A 19050-nucleotide genomic window follows, 5' to 3' on the forward strand; every position below is an offset into this window, starting at 1 on the left:
AAACTAAAGAGATTCAAATTCACACTTAACTAATCATATAAAGATATTTATCAATCCTATTATCTTTTCTAATTCAAATTAGATTTTTCTTAAAAATCAATTATTATTGCATTTGTTTATGGACATTCAAATTGTCATGCCATCAAAGAATTAGCACGAAATGTAAAAAAATAAAAGAAAAAATATGAAGGAATATATGATAGTCATACAAATAAATTTAAAAATAATAATAGTTAGTTTTTAACTACCGTTAAATTATAAAAATCCACTTTTCATATATCTGTAAGCTAACAATCTATATATTATGTTAGTTTGTTGATGTAAATACTAATTTAATCAGTTTTTTTTATAATTTTACTCCATCAATTTTGTTTAACTCAAATGACTTATTCATGAACAGTAATATGCAATAAAAAAAAAAGAGAGAGAGAAATAATACATATTCATCCGACATAGAAGGAGAGGAATCTGCATTAGCAGCTTCAATTAGACAATTCGAAAGTTTTATCCGATGACTCCATTTTGCCATTCTGTATCGAAAAAATCTCCTAATATCATCTATGGTCTTCTCGAAAGAGGATAAAAGAGGGCATTAGACCAAGAACAGTCTCTTTCCTTTTATATAAATAAATAAAATTAGGAAGAGTTCAGAAATTTTGGGATGTTATTGGCTATGATAATAATAAAAAGACTCACTTTCTAAAGCAAAGCTTTCTATCCTCCTTTAGGCTAGCAACGAAGCTTTAATAACCAAGAGGTCTTATCTTTTATTACATGCATACCATTATTTATTTGGAGTTTGATAACTAAGAGGTCATGGCTAGCTTTTATTACATGCATACCACTATTTTGTATTTGGGAGGTGAGAGGGGAGCAGTTTTGGGAGATGAGAAGGTAGTAGTTTTGGGGATTCATTTAGTTTTATTTCTTTTATTATGTTATATGCATGGAGTTACATGCATATATATTTATATTTCAAAACAGTTTTGGAAAATGAAGAGGTAGTAGTTTTGGGATTCATTTAGTTTTATTTTTTTTATAAAACTTTTATTATGTTATATGCATGGAGTTACATGTATATATATATTTATATTTCAAACCATCATTAAAAACTTTTATTATGTTATATGCATGGAGTGACATGCATATATATATTTATATTTCAAATCATCATTAAAAAATATGAAAAATCTAAAAAAAGAAGAGCTTGCCATGTCATCATTCTTATTGGGGATTCATATAGAATTATAGATATATAAAGTGATTTCATGAAAAATTTTAATTAGTAATAAATTACTCAAAAATTATAATTAAAAGTGAGAAAGTGTGAAACCAACTCGGTATTTGAAGGTTACCCTTTTATTTTGGAACGAATCGCCACGTGGGCGCATCGAGCCTCGTTGTCTCCTCCTTTGCGTCCCCACGCGTCGCTCCTCGCCGTTCTCCTTCCTCCTCCTCCCTCCTCGGATCTCCCCGCTCCAAGCTCACAACCCCCACCATTAATGGCGGCGCTCGGAGCCCTGGGCTACTACTCCCAAAGCAACTCCCCCTCATGGTGGAAGGAGATCGACGCCTCCGAGGAGTGGCAACGCGGCATCTGCTTCGCACTCTCCGCCTCTTACGCCCTCGTCTCCCTTGTCGCCCTGGTCACATTCCCTCCCTAAATCCCTCTCTCTCTCTCTCTCTCTCTCTCTCTCTCTCTCTGCTGTGCTCTCTGTAGTTTTTCTCTTTTATATCACTGGTAAATCGTGTGGCATTGTAGTGTAGTTGGAAAGATTGTGATGAGAATCTTCGATTCTGGCTTAAATTTACTAAAAAAATAAGTGTGATTTGGATAATAATTACTTGTAATGTTGTAAGAACTGGAGCCCTATGCCATTTAGATTATGTAATATTGCCTATGGGCACACTTTCCATTTTACCATAGAACGTTGGAATGAACTGTTCCAGCAGTTTTACCTTGGAACCTTGGACAGGCAATAATGTCGTCAGACATGTGATTTACATCGAGGAAAGAAATTATGTTGTTAGTGCTCATACTTGGAACCGATTTTTGGATGTCATAATTCCTGTTTTTGTACTCTTTTCTCCTTGGAAACTGATGGTTTCTTATTATAGAAGTATGATTCATCACTGCCCGATCAATTGATTTTCCTTGTGCTGCCGAAAGTTTGAATGAACAAAACACAAGTGTCTGTTTGATCTAGCTTCTCATACTTCGCTGCTCAACGAGCAAAAGTCATTCATTTGGCAAAATACAAGTTACAGAGAGTGGTGCATAGCCATGATGCTTACATTACTTTTATCTGATTAGTCTTTCCAAGCCCTTTGCACATGTGGGAATGAAATAGTTCTAAATTACATTTTAGACTCGGTATGATTTTTAGAAGTATCATTGCTTTAAGCGACAATTATGCATGCAATTGCTAGTGCATCTGACGTGTATTACAATGCTTATATTGATTTGGCCCAATTTGATTCTTTTTATGAAACTATCATAAATCTGAATGGCTTAGGAATTTATTTTTCGTATGGGGAAGTTAAGCCAGTTACTATTCAACAAAAAAAATAAAAAAAAAAGTGACGGAGGTATATGTTATGAGCTTTGTTAAACTTATTTTTTTAACTTACTGGCATTCTTTTTGTTCGTTTGTTCTGAAAATTGTCTTTGTCAGGTGCAACTCATTCGGATACAACTGAGAGTACCAGAGTACGGATGGACAACACAGAAGCTCTTCCACTTAATGAATTTTGCTGTCAATGGATGTAAATTCATGGTTCTTGTGTGTTCCCCTGATTTAATCTGCTTTTTCATTTCAAATAGTAACTGTGCTTGTATTTGTTTGCAGTGCGTGCAATTCTATTTGGCTTCTACCATTCGGTTTTCCTTCTCAAGTCAAGAGTAAGTGCCCGCCTATTGTTGTTGCCAAGAGATTGAGCAAACTGAGTTACTCACAGTATTAATTCAGGCCCTGGAGATGGCACTTCTTGATCTTCCTGGTTTGCTGTTCTTCTCAACCTACACTTTGCTAGTCTTGTTTTGGGCAGAGATATATTATCAGGTACTATTACTTTGTTTGTTGCGTATATCCTCTCATCTAATAGTCAGCCTGAAGTTAGTGGTTCTAAAATCTATTGTCTGTGTTTAGGCTCGAAGCCTCCCAATCCATAAACTGAGACCAGCATATCTTATCATCAATGGGGTTGTATACACCACACAGGTAGATGATTTTGTTTAAATATCTCAGGCATGTAAGGTGCTGTAACCTTTTTCTCTTTTGTTGCTTGTAGATTTGCATTTGGATCTATGTGCAACTTTCTTCTAGGCCTGTTGCTGTGGAGGTTGCTAAGCTTTTCTTAGCAGGTTTCATTTTGCAGCTATGAGACTTTCTATAAATTCTCTGCGTCACCACATTGCACTTATTTTGTTTTTGTCTGAATTTATATACATGGTTGGTTGACTTTATTGATATCCAAATATATTGACATCAATACCTCCATCTTTTTGTGCAGTTGTCTCATTTTTTGCTGCTTTAGGATTCTTGATATATGGTGGAAGGTATTGATTCTTCTAGCTGAAGAAAGCTGTGGACTTTCTTTTACTTTTCAGGAATAACAAACTATGGATTTGTCTAGGCCGGATTGAATTTGATAGTGTACACCTGGTTATCCCTACTATTGCTTACTCAGATTCTTGTCTGATTAAAGGTTGTTCTTCATGCTGAGGCGCTTCCCGATTGAATCTAAGGGTCGGCGTAAGAAGCTAAATGAGGTAATATTTATCAACTTGTTTTCCCCCTGCTTTATTACTTAATTCGGGATGAGTAAACAGTGATCGACTGTTTAATGTTCACTGGAAAGGGAAAACGTTTTTCACGTTGGTGCTCCTGTCTAGTGTGGCATATCTGATGTGATGTTGGTCACTTGATAGTATTATGGTTTTCCCATCACTCTTTGTTTTCTTTAAGGTTTCTAACTTCATTGACGATAGTATTTTGGAACTTCTACATTCTAAAATTATAATGGTTATGAATATGACTCGTTGTGTGATCCTGATCTTCTATGACACGAAGTGCCATCATTTGTCTCTTTCTAGGAGCATTTAATTTCCCTACATCAGTGTGGGAAATATCAACCCTTGCAAGTATTTTAAAACTATTCTTCTAGTGTATTCGGAGATCATAGATGCTTGATAAGAACCTTTTATTGTGTCACTTAGAACGTTATCATGCAAATAGTCATAAAAAAATCTCTTCTGACTTACGGACGTGAGTTGAAATCTCTATAAATGGTGATGCTTCAATAATTGAAATTATTTCTCCATAGTGATTAAACTACGATGTGGAAAAAAAAAAGATAAAAAAAAAAATCGAAGGACAAGCATTTACCATCTAAAATTTTCCGTGACCTTTTTCCGGCATCCTGCATATTCTGGATTAGTTCTCATCTGAGGACAAGCTCTGGCACTCCTTGGTTTTTGATATGTGACAACTATATTTATTCAATTTCTCTTTTTTATGCCTTATGGTTTTCTAATGGTAACGTGCTGTACAAAGGGTGACTATTCATGCATCACAAAAATTAAGAGCCAGTGGATTGGCAGTATGGGGTACTAAATTGGTTTCTGGAGTTCTAAATTAAGGTTAATGTATTGCTTTAGTTGACTTCTTTCTTAAGCATCAACTATGCTGAGCTGCTTTTATTGCTTGTGCGGCCTCATGCTCATCGTGATAGTCTTATTTTGTTTCACAGGTTGGTTTTGTAACTGCAATATGCTGCACATGTTTTCTTACACGCTGTTTTGTGGTAGGTCACTGAGGTTCTGATTTTTGTTTGTGAATTCCAGCGACATTATCTTAGACTAGCTAGGTGGACTAGACTTTTTATTGTTGCCTTATAAATTCTTGATTTTTCTGTAGGTCGGCCTTTCTGCATTTGACAAGGATGCCGACGTTGATGTCCTCGATCATCCTGTGCTAAATTTGATCTATTACATGGTCAGTTGCTGCTTTATCTCTCTTCCTTATTGCCTCCTCTGTAGTCGTGGGAAACGAACTTTCTCATCACTCTTGCTTTTAATCTGATCAAATTGGTGCTGGCTTTCCTGCTACTATAATCTTTTCAGTTAGTTGAAATTCTGCCGTCAGCCCTTGTCCTTTTCATACTTCGTAAGCTGCCGCCAAAGCGAGTTTCAGATCAGTATCACCCTATCAACTAGTAGCTCAGTCATGGTGAGGATTCCTAACAAGGCAAACCATATTTTTATGCTTTTTAGAGCTGAATTTGATCAATTTGTTGATTGTTCTCTTTTTCTTACATTGCTTTATTTTTATCAGATAGTACGAAAATTTTCGTGAACACCGAGCCACAGTTGCTCTGCTTCAGGGAGGAACTACAACGAAATTTTCTCCTCTCCTTTTTCTTTTTCTTCTCTCTCTCTCTCTCTCTCTCTCTTTGGTTTCTTTTATCTAGTGATGGGATTACTGTAGGCCTACCGATAGTGTAGCTAGTTGCCGAGTACTCACGCTTGTATTGAGTTTTGCGTGGATAATAACATGAAACTAACTGTTTCAAATATATGTGCCTGTTTTATTATATGTTTCTTCTAGTTTGCAAATTAATTGAAGAAACTAGATGGTATAGTTCCCCTAAGATATATATTTGGCACTATTCTTTGTAGAATAGTAATCAATGAGAAATTATTTCTAAAAAAAAAAAAAAAAAAAAATGGTTGTTCCAAAGTATGACTTAAAAGGCATCAGTTCCCCATACCACCAAAAAGCAAGTAGCCATCTTAATTTTAAATAGTTAAACCGCATTATATGAATAATTCTCCTGGTTAAATAAAATACCATTTCTTTGGGTCCATCAGTTTTCCTTAATAGCCGTTAGTAATGTGAAAACAAAAATTTGATAAATGCAATTCGTGCATTTAAATTAAGAGGGTTTAAAACTTGTACTTCGCCATGTGATTATCGTAGAAGCCATATGTTGCTTCATTGGTGAGTATGTACACTCATAGAGAGGTGCAGAAACTTTATAAGAATATAAACGTTTTTCCTTTTTTTTTTTTTGTTTTGAGACAAAGATATAAAAATGTTAAGCAATTAGATTTTGAACTTAAAATTTCGGATACCATTCGCGTTAGAAACCATAGGTATTTAAAAGGCAATTTTTCCAAACAAGTCATATTATATTATGAAAGTTAGGCTGTTGGAAGTGCCTACAAAACATTTATCTTTCAATTAGTTAATTTTATTTGTCTTTTCCTTCGCGCTTCACAGATTTTATTAACAATCAAAGCTCACAGAGTCATTAATTTTAATAAAATTTATGACTTCTCAGGAAAACTATAGCTTAAATGAAAAGCGACAGTTGCATCGCTTGTATGTACATAAAATTTCGTAACGATTCGAATCGTCGATCAACTCCGTTAAACTTGATCTAAAATATTTAAAGTACTTAGAAAATAAATTATGCGATTTTTTGATATTATTTACCTAGTGAATGAAGGGGCTCAAAATCAACGGCTGAAAATAAAAATTTTACAAAACGTGATAATATGACATTAAAATTTTAGATCAAAAATATTGATCTTGTTTTATATAGTATAAAGAATTTTTTATCAAAAATTCACGTGATTATATATATATAGAGTGAGGCTACTCTGCTATCGGAAGCACGGAGCCTTCCGTGCTTCCAGCTCGTTTTCGATGTTGCGACTTTCGAATCGTCGATCGGCTCCGTTAAACTTGATCTAGAGTATTTGAAGTACCTAGAAAATAAATTTTATGATTTTACGATATCATTTGCCTAGTGAACGAAGGGGCTCAAAATCAACGGCTGAAAATAAAAATCTTACAAAATGTAATAATATGACATTAAAATTTTAAATCAAAGATATTGATCTTGTTTTATATAGTATAAAGAATTTTCTATCAAAATTTCACGTGATTTGGATATTTCTACACCGTTAAACTTGCAAACGGCTCACTACGGCCATTGAAATTTGTTGATTTTGAGCCCATTCGATCACTAGGCAAATGATATCGAAAAATAATAAAATTTATTTTCTAGGTACTCCAAATACTCTAGATCAAGTTTAACGGAGCCGATCGACGATTCGAAAGTCGCAACATCGAAAACGAGCTGGAAGCACGGAAGACTCCATGCTTTCGATAGCATAGTAGCCTCACTCTATATATATATATATATATATATATATATATATGCAACTAATTGTTTTCTTTCCCGTACTTTCACTACATAAAATTTCGTGACGATTCGAGAAGCGACAGTTGCATCGCTTTAAACTGTTCGTCTCTCGGATCTAACGTGAGGATCCGCCATGCCCATGACACGGGTATATCTTCCGAAACCATCTTGAGTCGTTGAGATTGCAGAATTGTGTCTCAGTGCATTCGGGCTCGAGCGTTGTCTTAAAAATAATTCTTTTAAATATAAAATGGGCTCGAATATGGCAAAAACAGGGCATGACCGGACGCGGACCGGGCCGGGCCGGGCCACATGTTTGGTTTTCTGGGGCGAGACTCGACCCGAGACTTACTTAGTCAGAACCGGGTTTTGGGCCGAGTAGAGAACGCAGAGAACTTCGTACGCGGAAATATCTGCGATTTTATGCATCTTCTCTGCAAAATGAAAATAGAAAATAAATAAAAAAAAAATTGATGTTAACAGAGGTGCAGAGATATTCTTTTCGTCGTTTGTGAAACTCAACTTATATTTGCGCTAAGACAGTGGTCTCGTACGTGTATGACTGAATGCATTTTCCATGCATTTATCTTTTATTTTTTCATTGTCTTTTTTTCTTTTCTCTTTTTTTTCTTTTCTGTTTTTTAAAGATTAGCAAGAAAATTGGCACGTTTGGTTTAAAGAATTTGAGACTTCAAATAAAAAATCAAAATAAGTGTGGATTAAAAGATTGGCATTTTAATTTCCACTCTGAGGGAATTGAATCCCTCTCGTCATGGGGTTAAGAGCCAACTTTGATTTCGAAGTGATTGAGTAAAATAATTTTTTTTTTCTTGACCGATAATTATTTTGAATTCGCCGTCGAAAAATTTGATGATTAGTATGTGAGATTTCAGATTTAAAGCATTGTTGCTTTATATTTATAAGTAAATGTATTTTCAAAAAGATTATCAAAGCCGGTAGAATACTATTTTTCTCAATTCAAGCATATTAGGAGTGCCGAAGAATATATTAGACTTAGTTTTCCGATTATATTTGCAAAGTCTCAGAATGCTATGCTAGATGACATGCAATGCTATATATGCTGCATGAGAATAATCATTTGATTCGTGTTTGCTTGCTGGTACAAGCTGCGCATATTATTCTAATCGAGTTGCGATTTCCATTAACGAATTCTTTTGTCTAGTTTTACTGAAAAATATGTTTACCAATCTACCCTCATTTTCAAAATATTTCTTATTAATCTAGTCTCACTTCAAGGGATTAAGAAAACAATAAAAATTTATTTTTAGTGGTAATTAAGAAAGGTCTTTCTCTCCCTTTCCGTGGTACGTACCTACTTTTCTCTCTCTAACTCTCTCTCTCTCTCTACCCTCCCCCTCTCCCCACCGGTTCTCTCTCTCTCCTCCCCCCTCCCCCCACCGGTCTCTCTCTAGTAATCTAGTTCTCTCTAGCTCTCTCTCTCCTCCTCCTCACCCCACCGGTTCTCTCTCTATCCCCCATTCTCTCTCTAACTCTCTCTCTCTCTCTCTCTCTCCTCCCCTACCTCTCTTCACCTCCACCCCCACCGAGAGAGGGAGGAGAGAGTGAGTTAGAGAGAGAAGGCTAGAGGCTGGTCGCACTACAATAAAAACGGTCTATAGCGACACTTTTAAATATAGGTGCATGTCAAAAAAGTACTGCTAGCTAAAATTACCGACACTTTTAAAAAGTGTTGCTATATGTGGGGTCGCTAGGTATATAGTGACAGTTAAAGAGTGTCGCTATAACCTAAAAGAGTGCTGCTAATTTACCAACACTTATTTAAGCATTTAGCAACTGCCGAAATTCTATCTCGTTGGCTGCGGTGGCTGAGGAGGACGACCGTAAAGGCTCTTCGTCTAGAATTTCAGTGGATTGAGTGAAGAGAGAAGAAATGATAGTAATTGATTTTTCTTTTTTTTTTCTTTTCCGTTTGTAATCGGGCCAAATGGACTGGGTGTGGTGGGTTGAGTAGAGTAATCTTTTATTTTTGGTTGGATTGGGCTTTATATTTAGGCATTAGTAGATGTGTTTTTAAGTTTTAGCATAAATGGGACACTTACTCAAAAGTGTTCCAAACATGTGTCCCTATAACCTAATTCTGTTGTAGTGTCGGGATGGGGGTAGGGGTGGGGGTGGAGGTGAAGATAGGCGGAGAGAGAGAGAGAGCTAGAGAGAGAACTGGTGGGGGAGAGGGGAGAGGGGAGAGGGTAGAGAGAGAGAGAGTTAGAGAGAGAGTTAGAGACAGAAAGGAGGGTACATAGCCGGGAAAGAAAGAGAAAATCTCTCTTAATTATCACTAAAAATAAATTTTTAACATGTTTTTTTTTTTGTTTTTCTTAATCAGTTCAAATAAGACTAGATTAAAAAATATTTTGAACATGAGGCTAAATTGGTAAATTTGTTTTTCAATAAGACTAGACAAGAAATTGGCTCGATTTCCTTATATATGCTTGAGTTAGATTTTGCCAATAATATATTGACTAGTACATGTCATATACATATATTGGTTTTCGGTGCATTATATAGAACTGCTAACAAAGAGTGCTGTTTAATTAATTTCTTATTATAACCGACTTTTTCTAAAGCAAATGGCAAAGGATTTGATGGTTGATACTTGAGACCCAAGTTCGAATCCTAGTTGAATCCTTTATGTTGATATTCCACGATATTCCAGGTTACTGAGTTAAAAAGATTTTAATAATTAATTTTCTTGGGAGGAAAAGATTCTTAATTGAGACCGTTGGTTGTTATAACCAAATTAGTATGCGAGTCCTCTTTCGTGGAATGCTAACCCCAAAAGTTTGAGTTAACGTTTGAGCTGTTCCTTTTCGTGCTCTAAAATGTCGAAAATAAATGGATTAGCTGGATTAAAAGTTCTCGTTCTTACTTCGTTTTCAGTGACAAATGGACCTGCAGAAGTGGTAGTTGTTGGGTGAGAGATGTAATAGATCAGAAGGCTTGCAAATATAGCACAGGTACAACATCAAGTGCAACTTCACAAGGTAAGAATTCCTGCCAAGTTGGCCATAACGGTTGGGAAATTAAGAACAGGATAGAGTTGTTTCTTTATTTCCACAAATGTGGTCACTTTTGTATCTTGCGCGTTTGTCTTCTTTTATCGCGTTATATATATAAACATATATCTATAGATCGTAGCAACTTAAGTAGACCTGATCCTGTGATCATTTCTCTAAAAATCTTTTTTTTTCTTTCTTTTTTTAATCATATTCATTCGAGAAGTCTATGTATGCTGGATATAAGAACAGATAAATACCTCTTGCATGATAGAATTGAATATATAGCTCTTGGTTTACTCTTTCCTGTTTTGCATATTGAGCTCTTCTTTCCTATTTGTGGCAATTTATTTACAGGAAAAAGCTTAATTAACGAGATAATTTCTAATCATTTTTTATGCGCTTTGTTCTCGATCGTTCCTGTTCTCATGATTAATTGCTAGCGCTGAAGCGACATTGAATACTGTTTCTTCTTAATTAGCTTGGTTCTTATTATTAATTCGTGATCAGAGTCCCGTTGTCAACATCGGGGGGATTCGTGATCAGGGATTGACCAATGATTTCGCAGTGCTAAATTTAAGTCACAACCACTAGGCTATGTACGAAGGTTGTTATATATAGTTGAAATCATAAAGATCTGATGAAATTAGCATTAGATTTGATGGACTTTAGAGCTACTATAATACGTGCCTAGCAACTGTGCTGCTCATTTTTAAAAGAGGATTTGTTAGATATCAACAGTGACTCAAATATTATTCACTTGTGCAGTTCTTGCTTCTCGAACATGGGCTTAGATATATAAGGTTAATTTAGCAGGTTATTAATTTATCCATATATATATATATATGTTGATTCCTCTTGTCCTTAAAAAAAGTAATCGAGTGCAAGGATACTGTGTTTTTAGTGCGAATCACTTACGACTCGCGTGAGTGGCGGATTTGCGCTTGATTTTGATCTAAACAAGTAACTTGTCAAATGAAATGTCTGTCGAAGAAGAGAAATGATCGATCGATGAATCCAAGTTTACGACCAGACCAGTTTTGACTGAAGTTAACAATAGAACTTTTTCCATAAATTATAAAATAGGTTGAACAAGATATATATTCACGAATTAATGGTCTCACATGTACCCTTTTAGGTGATATTTCTTGTATGTGGTAGGTCCATTAAAATATCACGCATGTGTACATCCAGGTACTGGTGAAGGGGAGAGTCTCTGTGTAAATTATTCTCAGCCTTTTTCATGTGGTTTAACTTTAGCTTGTTGCCAACGCCAAATGATGCAAGGATTGGAGAAAAAAGTAGGCATAGATAACAAAGCAGAGGAGAAAAAAAAGGAAGCAAAGGTGAAAAGCCCCTTTCCTTCCTTTTTAGTAGCTGATACTTGTCGCATTGACTCCTTGTAGTAGCTGATGCCACCACTACTATCCTTTTTCAGCTGCCTCCTATTGTAGGATTAGTTGTTATCTACTTAATTTTCTAACTCTAGCATGGTTTAGTTTTAAGGGGCAATTGTTTATATATCCTTATAAAATTTTTTATTTTTTTATTTATCCCTCTTAGAAGGCTAATATTGAAAATATCTTTTTTACGTTCCAACCTATTTCAAATATACTCATAAAGTTAAATACTATTAATGAGCTCTGTTATCTCTATAAAATTACTATTTTGCCCTTTAAAATATACCTTTCTACCATCACTGATTTTTCTTATTTATTCTTAAGTTAGGGGCGCAAAAATTATTTTGCTTTTTGGTCATTTCAAATATACACTTCTACCATCACTAACATTTCTTATTTGCCCTTAAATGAAGGGCAAAAGAAATATTTTAATTTTTTAAAACTCTGGTAGATAGATATTTAACTCACGTTTAACTCAAATTAACTTACCGAGTGCCGACTATAAGGGTATTTTTGAATAACGGAGAAATATATAAAGGGTATATTAGAAAGAAAAAAATAAAAATAAAAGAGATATTTTTAAAATTTTAAGAGGTACATAGGCAATTATCCCTGGTTTTGAATTCGATTTGCACAAACCAAAGGATATTAATTAGGGACTTCTTTTGGTGCTTCATTAAATCCAATAATCATATTTGCAACTGGTCGACGAGAAAAATACTGAAATGTTTAAAATAAATACAAGCCCGCAAAAAGCTCATCGATCGTTAGCGAGGAATGTCTCCAGCTCGAGTCCATGTCGAGAGAGATGGTGGGGCTTAAATTGGGTGTTGGCCGCACCAACTCGGCTGCTAGCTCTTGCTTCGACATCCACATTGAGTGTCGCCATCTGTTTTTCTCCACCTTGCCTTATTATTTGTGACGTACAACCAAAACCTTAAACTAAATCTTTAATCGGATACAATTCCACGCAATAAAGTCTTGCTTTTGAACTTCAAATAGGAAGGCATGCATATTCGGTTATCTTCCTTTTTGGGCGTGTTCGTTGGGATGAAAGTGGGGAGGGATAAAATCGTTTTCGGCCATAAACCATTACTTTCTTTTCAATCTAAAATCCACTTCAATTCAAAGCTCAGTTTTTGTGAAATAAGCAGGCCTTATATGTATACACTTTTTTTTTTGACTACAATGACTCACTAATTCTGAGCTTGAACTCATTTTCCTCTGATTAGCGCACAATCAAATAATGTTGGCTTAAATGATATAGAGTAGGACTTGTGTGTTATTAAAAGTACAGAGGTCTATGTGCTTCTAAACTGTTTTCAATAATAAAACTTTCAAATCGACAATCGACTCTGTTAAACTTGATTTAGCATATTTGAAATATTTAAAAAATAAATTTTATGGTCATTTACCTAGTAATCGGAAGGACTCGAAGTCAACAGTTGAAATTACAAATTCCACAAAAGTTATGATATAGCATTAAAATTTTCGACTAGAGATATTAATTTAGCCGTAGATAGTATAAAAAATTTTCTATTAAAATTTCATCTGATTTGAATACTTATATACCATTAAACTTGAAAATGAAAAACGTCAACCAATATTAGATATTGTTGATTTTGAAATCTTTCAATTATTAGGTAAATAATATCGAAAAACAGCAAAATTTATTTTTTAGATATTTCAAATACATTAGATTAAGTCTAACGAAGCTGATCGTTTATTCGAAAATTTAATTATCGAAAATGGCTTAGGAGCACGAGGGGTCCGTGCTTCTGATAGCATGCAAGTTCTACTCAATGAGATATATATTTCTAAATCTTAAGACGGTAAGGCCCTTGTTTTTTTCCTTAAAAATATTATTATTCAAGTGCATGAGTCATGGAATAGGGAGTCCCTACTGGGAATTTGAATTCCTATTCGCTCATGAAATATGTTTGAGTTCCTAATTAGTTTGAAAAGTTTGGATTTTGTGCGGGGGTACTATTGCGCGCAGGAAAGTTATGCAATCCCCTTCCTCAACCTTTGTGTTGATGCCATGATTTTAATGTTATATATATGATTGAGCTAATTTAGCATGAGTCGGCATCTTAGCCCACTTAAAAGCGTAATTTGAGCCAATTGAAAGAAGGGGTTGGTTAGAGTAGGAAAGCTGTCATGTCCTTGTGGCTCTATGGCGGGTCCCTTCTGATTGAGACCACGGGATACAACTTTGCTAAACAAATTCCCTAACATGTTCATTTATATTAATCACATATATATTTTTATTTAGTCAATGAAGTTTGATCATGATGTTTAATTATTTGAGAAGTTTCCTCTAGGTCGCAATTCAGGGATTAGATTGTCAATTAACCTTTTCAATTTTCTTTTTAAAATTTTTTTTCCTACTATTTTGCTGTTCCTTTTGTATTGCCAATTACAATAGCTCCAAGCCTCTAGCTAGCCATTTCCTAATAAGAAGGTTCAATTTGTTTGGGTGATGTGGTGTCCTTAACAAGCATGTGTACGTAGCCTTTTAGCTTTAACCCTTAATTATTTGCTAGCCCTATAAATTAAAGACACCGTCAAAAGACTCATGAACCATATATTAAACTAAAATCAGATCGTAAGCGCAAGCATTTTATGTTACAAGAAATATGTCAATTAGTGATCGATCTATACTCAAACCTTAAAACCGCGTATATAAATATGTCGACAGCGTCATCAAGTGATAAAATGCAAGGATTTCCACTCCTAATTAATCTGCTAAATTATTTTTTTCGGAGATAATAGAATAGATATAGAATATTTGGCTTGTTTGGCTCGAATGGAGTTTTTGTATAATTGGCGGTATATATATCAGTACGTACAGTGCTATTCTAAAAAATGATTAATATTTTATTTTAGATGGGCTTGCAATCCCCTCAGTCGCTACGTAGCTAGATAAAAATAGTGAGATTATTTTCACAAATAAAAACTTTTTTTTAGCCTTTAAAATCTTTAGAGGCACGTCCTATAATTGCCATATATTGAAAATTATAATTAATCGAAGCAGTGAAGCTGCTTTTGAAGGACAAAAAATTGGAAATCAGGTAAACTGACACCCAATAATATAGCTATTCCATAAGATTGATCTGAAGGGGTAAAAAAAAAAAAAAATCTAAATAACCAGAACAACACCGTTTATATATAGAGGAGGCAAATTAATTAAGAGCATATATGAACATTTAGTCATTCATAATCACGTAAGCAAAATTGCACTTTATTATGATTTTAGTTAGAAATAACCTCAGCAAGAAAAGGACTCTTAATTAGTGCGGTAGAGAAGTTAGTGTGAATATGAAGACTCAGTGCGACGAGAGTAGTTTGCTTTGCTTTCGTTATGTTTGCGTGCATGGGGAGTTTTTACGACCCCACGTCGCAGAACACGTGGAGTATCCATAATGACGTGCGTAATATCCATCTAACTTATTATTATACGGAAGCTGACGAGTGCTTAAATTAACTGTTCCACAATTAATATGATCATTTTTAAAAAAATTTGAATGCAAAAAACTATACTAATTATATAGTCATGCAAATTTTCTTTATTCCGAACTTTTGTGAATGGCCATAAGTTAATTGTGTGGCACAATCTGCATGAGCTCAGCCAATCATCATATATAAGTATATAATTAGCTCATATCAATTTAATTACAAAATTTGTTTAACTAGCATGCATCTACCATCCTACGTAGTTGATTGTTTGATATGATGGGTACGTGAAAATCAACTTTTTTATAAACTTAGTTGCAAATGGTGAATCAATTAGGATTCGAATTTGAAATCTCAGATATCAACCATCAATTCCTTTGCCACTTACGCTAGAGACAGTCGGTGTACGTGAAAATCAATTAATGTACAGTTTGATCGTAAAATTTCATTGAACTACCGGGGGAGTCAAATTAAGATTAATTTTTCTTCGAGAGTTGATTTATTCCACTGAATGTGTGCGTTGCGGGAGTCTCTTATATTAAAAATACAATTAAGTTTTTGCCTAACTATCAGGATCACATCATTTTTCTTCAGCCACTCTTTGTTTGTAAATGTTATTTAGAGAAATGCTTTAATACACTATAAATATTAAAATCTAACTCTCAATTAATAAAGAGTATAATTGGATTTTACATAAAGTAATCTGTTGAACAAGTTACCAATTTGAATTAGTTAATATAACAAATTTGGAAAAAAATTAGTAGTATACATCAAATTTGTTAGCATTCTATAAATATTAAATATTTTATTTACTTTTGTTACTTATCAAATTAGATAATACCTAATTTGTTAAGTATCCAACTCAAAAAAGTATTGAATTTAAACTTAATTTTTGAAGTTGGAGTTGTAATGTAAAATTTTAATTTTGAAATTTATATTAAACTTTTAAAATTTGAATCTAAATTGTACTTTTAATCGTAAAGCCAAATTTTAATTTTTGATTTAAATTGAAATTTTGAATTTGAACTAAAAGTTTTATTTTAAATTTGTGTTTTTTATTAAAAAAAATTGAAATTGATTTATACTTAAGTTTTTTATGTTGTTTTGAATTTAACTTTATAGTTTGGTTGTATTTTGAATTCTAACTATTGTTGTAGGTATTTGAGATTAAGGTCATAATATTCTTAGTGGACTAAAATATTTTGCAATGATCAAAATACCCATTAGATAGGTATGTGGTGAATAGTAACCTATATATGCCTCAATAGTAAGGGTCATTTTTAAAATCATGTTACATCTCAACCATCTATTAAGAAAAATAAATCCTCAAAATTTATATAGTGTATTAAAGTATTACTCTTACTAATATGTTTTTGGAATAGTTGGTTATCAAGATGTGTACATGATATATCTTCGAGGAAAGATATATATATATTACAACAACTGCTATAAGTTAAAGACATGTCTCAGAGCTAGCTACTGCTAGAAGTTAAAGAGTACATGGATGTCTCAGTCACATGAGTGGCGCATGCATGCCATGCGCTAGCTAATTAATCTCACAAATTAATTATATATGTTCCATGCAAAATGGGGTGATCAGTCATTTCGCATAATGAACTATAAATAAAACCAAACAGTGGCAAGTGTACAAATAAGCAAGCTAGCCATTATTAAGTTCTGGTGGCCAACTGAAATACTAACTTTAGAGGTGGTGGTTATAGTTCCCCCCACCCCCATCCCCAACAAGGCCTCCACCATTTCCTATGGGGAGATCTCCTTGTTGTGATGAGCATGGCCTCAAGAAGGGGCCATGGACCCCTGAAGAGGACCAGAAGCTTGTTGATTTCATCCAAAAGCATGGCCATGGGAGCTGGAGAGCCCTTCCTAAGCTTGCTGGTCATTTAACTAACAATTAATCCCTTCACAACATGCATTCATATATATCTGCTCCATGTGTATCTTTTGGTTGATATTAAATTATTAATTAACATTTGGAGCTCTTTGTCTCTCTAATGTGTAGGGCTCAATAGATGTGGCAAGAGTTGCAGGCTAAGATGGACCAACTACTTGAGGCCCGATATTAAGAGAGGCAAGTTTTCTGCTGAGGAAGAGCAGACCATCCTCAACCTGCACTCGATCCTTGGCAACAAGTACCTAATCCTCATCTTTATACTCTCTCTACAGCTAGATATCTCTCTTTAATTCTCTCTATATATATATCCGTCAACTTCTCCTTATACCTGCATGCATGCTCTTGATCTGCTTTCAGGTGGTCGGCGATCGCAACGCACCTGCCAGGTCGGACGGACAACGAGATCAAGAACTTTTGGAACACGCACCTCAAGAAGAGGCTGATCCAGATGGGGATCGACCCGATGACCCACCGGCCCAGGACCGACTTCTTCGCCACCCTCCCCCAGCTCCTGGCCCTTGCCAATCTCCATGAGCTCGTGGACCACCGCCCGTGGGACGACCACGCAGCCCGGCTCCAGACAGAGGCCACCACGCAGGCGGTGAAGCTCCAGTGCTTACAGTACCTCCTTCAAACGGCGGCTGCAGTGACTGCGACCTCTGCCGCCACCAATAACCTCAGCGGTGTCGCTGCTACCAGCGAGTCGGAACCTCTAAGCCTCTGGAGCACTCCGCAGCTCCTCTCTTCCCAAAGCCAAGTTGGTAATGAGATCACAGATGAGTTTGGGATCCCGTGTTCATCAATGTTGGAGCAGCTCGTGAACAATGACGAGGCCCATGACCTAGGTTATAATCGTGGTGATCATTTTGGACAAGGAGAGAACGGCACAATAAGAACGCCATTGTTATCCCAGTGCTCACTCCCTCCACTCACAGATGTCTCCTCTTTGAACCCTGGGGATGCTTGTAGTACTTTTGCTTCGCCTGATCAGCTTTTCTTTGATGAACCGTTCATCATCGAGTTTCCTTGAGTTTTATTTACGTATATATATTGTATGCAATAGCTATTTATTATACTTTTTTTCAAAATTCTGTTGCTGCGTGCGCCCATGCATTGCTAACAACTCATATAAACGCAATGCTTTTTTTTTTTTTTAACAGATACTTGTATATATGTAAACACACACTTGTTCCTATATATATACACGTAGAATGGCTTGGATTTGAGTGGACATTTGTATTTAATTAGCTATTAATGCCTTCTTTTTTTAATCTCTCTTCTTTACGGATTAATAGTTCCCTATATATTGGGTGCATATATAGAACTTAATTTGTTTTCTATCATACAAACTAACATCTTAACTCCAGTATCAATCATATAATCCCACTCAAGCATCATCATTAGGATGTTGTTTCAACTCTTCGAATTAAGCGTAATTAGTTTGTCACCACCTCTCCATGTTGGGAAATAAACAACTTAATTAATTACTAATCACGCCTCTTAAAATTTTGAAGGACCAGTACCCATTGTCCACCTTCTTAGTAAGCATGGTGGGTTTGATGCGCCTTTTTCTGCAAGGGCTTCTTAATTAGAGCCAAATTGGGAGATACATAATAATTACTAGCAAGATGAAACAAACCTAAAACCTTTTCACTTACGATCAGTGCTTTGAGTTAACCTTAATTAAGTGAGTTTTTTTGTTTGTAAAAGATTAACTAAAACTGGGATTGTTAGCTCATCGTTGTCAAGGAAATGTCAAAAGCCACATTAAATGAAAGAAACAGTTTACTACCTAATCCTCTGCCCACATATATATATATATATATCTATATATATATAATATATATATATATATATATATATATATATAGGATACCTGATGAAGTTTCTTATGTCATAGATGAAATATAAATAATTTTACAAGGTGTATATATATCAATTACCTAATGATTTGGTGCCAAGATGTACAAAGTTGGTGGCGGTGGGAAGGAAATGGGAGACCTCAAATGTATATATATCTTCTTTATTATTA

General features: G+C 34.9%; 2 protein-coding genes across 2 annotated transcripts; both read left to right on the forward strand.

The window, feature by feature from the left end:
* LOC109725079 (tobamovirus multiplication protein 1-like) lies at positions 1373-5601 on the forward strand. Its single transcript, XM_020254144.1, has 12 exons — positions 1373-1646; positions 2676-2766; positions 2850-2902; positions 2970-3062; positions 3150-3221; positions 3292-3364; positions 3514-3559; positions 3709-3772; positions 4753-4806; positions 4920-4997; positions 5126-5231; positions 5337-5601. Exons 1-11 carry the CDS (start codon positions 1503-1505, stop codon positions 5216-5218), a joined length of 861 nt encoding a protein of 286 aa, XP_020109733.1. The 5' UTR covers positions 1373-1502; the 3' UTR covers positions 5219-5231; positions 5337-5601.
* Positions 16685-18261, forward strand: LOC109725870 (myb-related protein Zm38-like). Its single transcript, XM_020255270.1, has 3 exons — positions 16685-17002; positions 17127-17256; positions 17376-18261. The coding sequence occupies exons 1-3, from the start codon at positions 16870-16872 to the stop codon at positions 18046-18048; spliced, it is 936 nt and encodes a 311-aa protein (XP_020110859.1). The 5' UTR covers positions 16685-16869; the 3' UTR covers positions 18049-18261.

Source organism: Ananas comosus, linkage group 2, assembly GCF_001540865.1.
Source record: "Ananas comosus cultivar F153 linkage group 2, ASM154086v1, whole genome shotgun sequence".
NCBI lineage: Eukaryota > Viridiplantae > Streptophyta > Magnoliopsida > Poales > Bromeliaceae > Ananas > Ananas comosus.

Coding starts and splice junctions, on each gene's coding strand:
- LOC109725079 (XM_020254144.1), top strand. CDS start 1,503: ATGGCGGCGCTCGGAGCCCTGGGCTACTACTCCCAAAGCAACTCCCCC. Junction 2,903..2,969: donor TTTTCCTTCTCAAGTCAAGA/GTAAGTGCCCGC, acceptor GTATTAATTCAG/GCCCTGGAGATGGCACTTCT. Junction 3,063..3,149: donor GGGCAGAGATATATTATCAG/GTACTATTACTT, acceptor GTCTGTGTTTAG/GCTCGAAGCCTCCCAATCCA.
- LOC109725870 (XM_020255270.1), top strand. CDS start 16,870: ATGGGGAGATCTCCTTGTTGTGATGAGCATGGCCTCAAGAAGGGGCCA. Junction 17,003..17,126: donor AGCCCTTCCTAAGCTTGCTG/GTCATTTAACTA, acceptor TCTAATGTGTAG/GGCTCAATAGATGTGGCAAG. Junction 17,257..17,375: donor CACTCGATCCTTGGCAACAA/GTACCTAATCCT, acceptor ATCTGCTTTCAG/GTGGTCGGCGATCGCAACGC.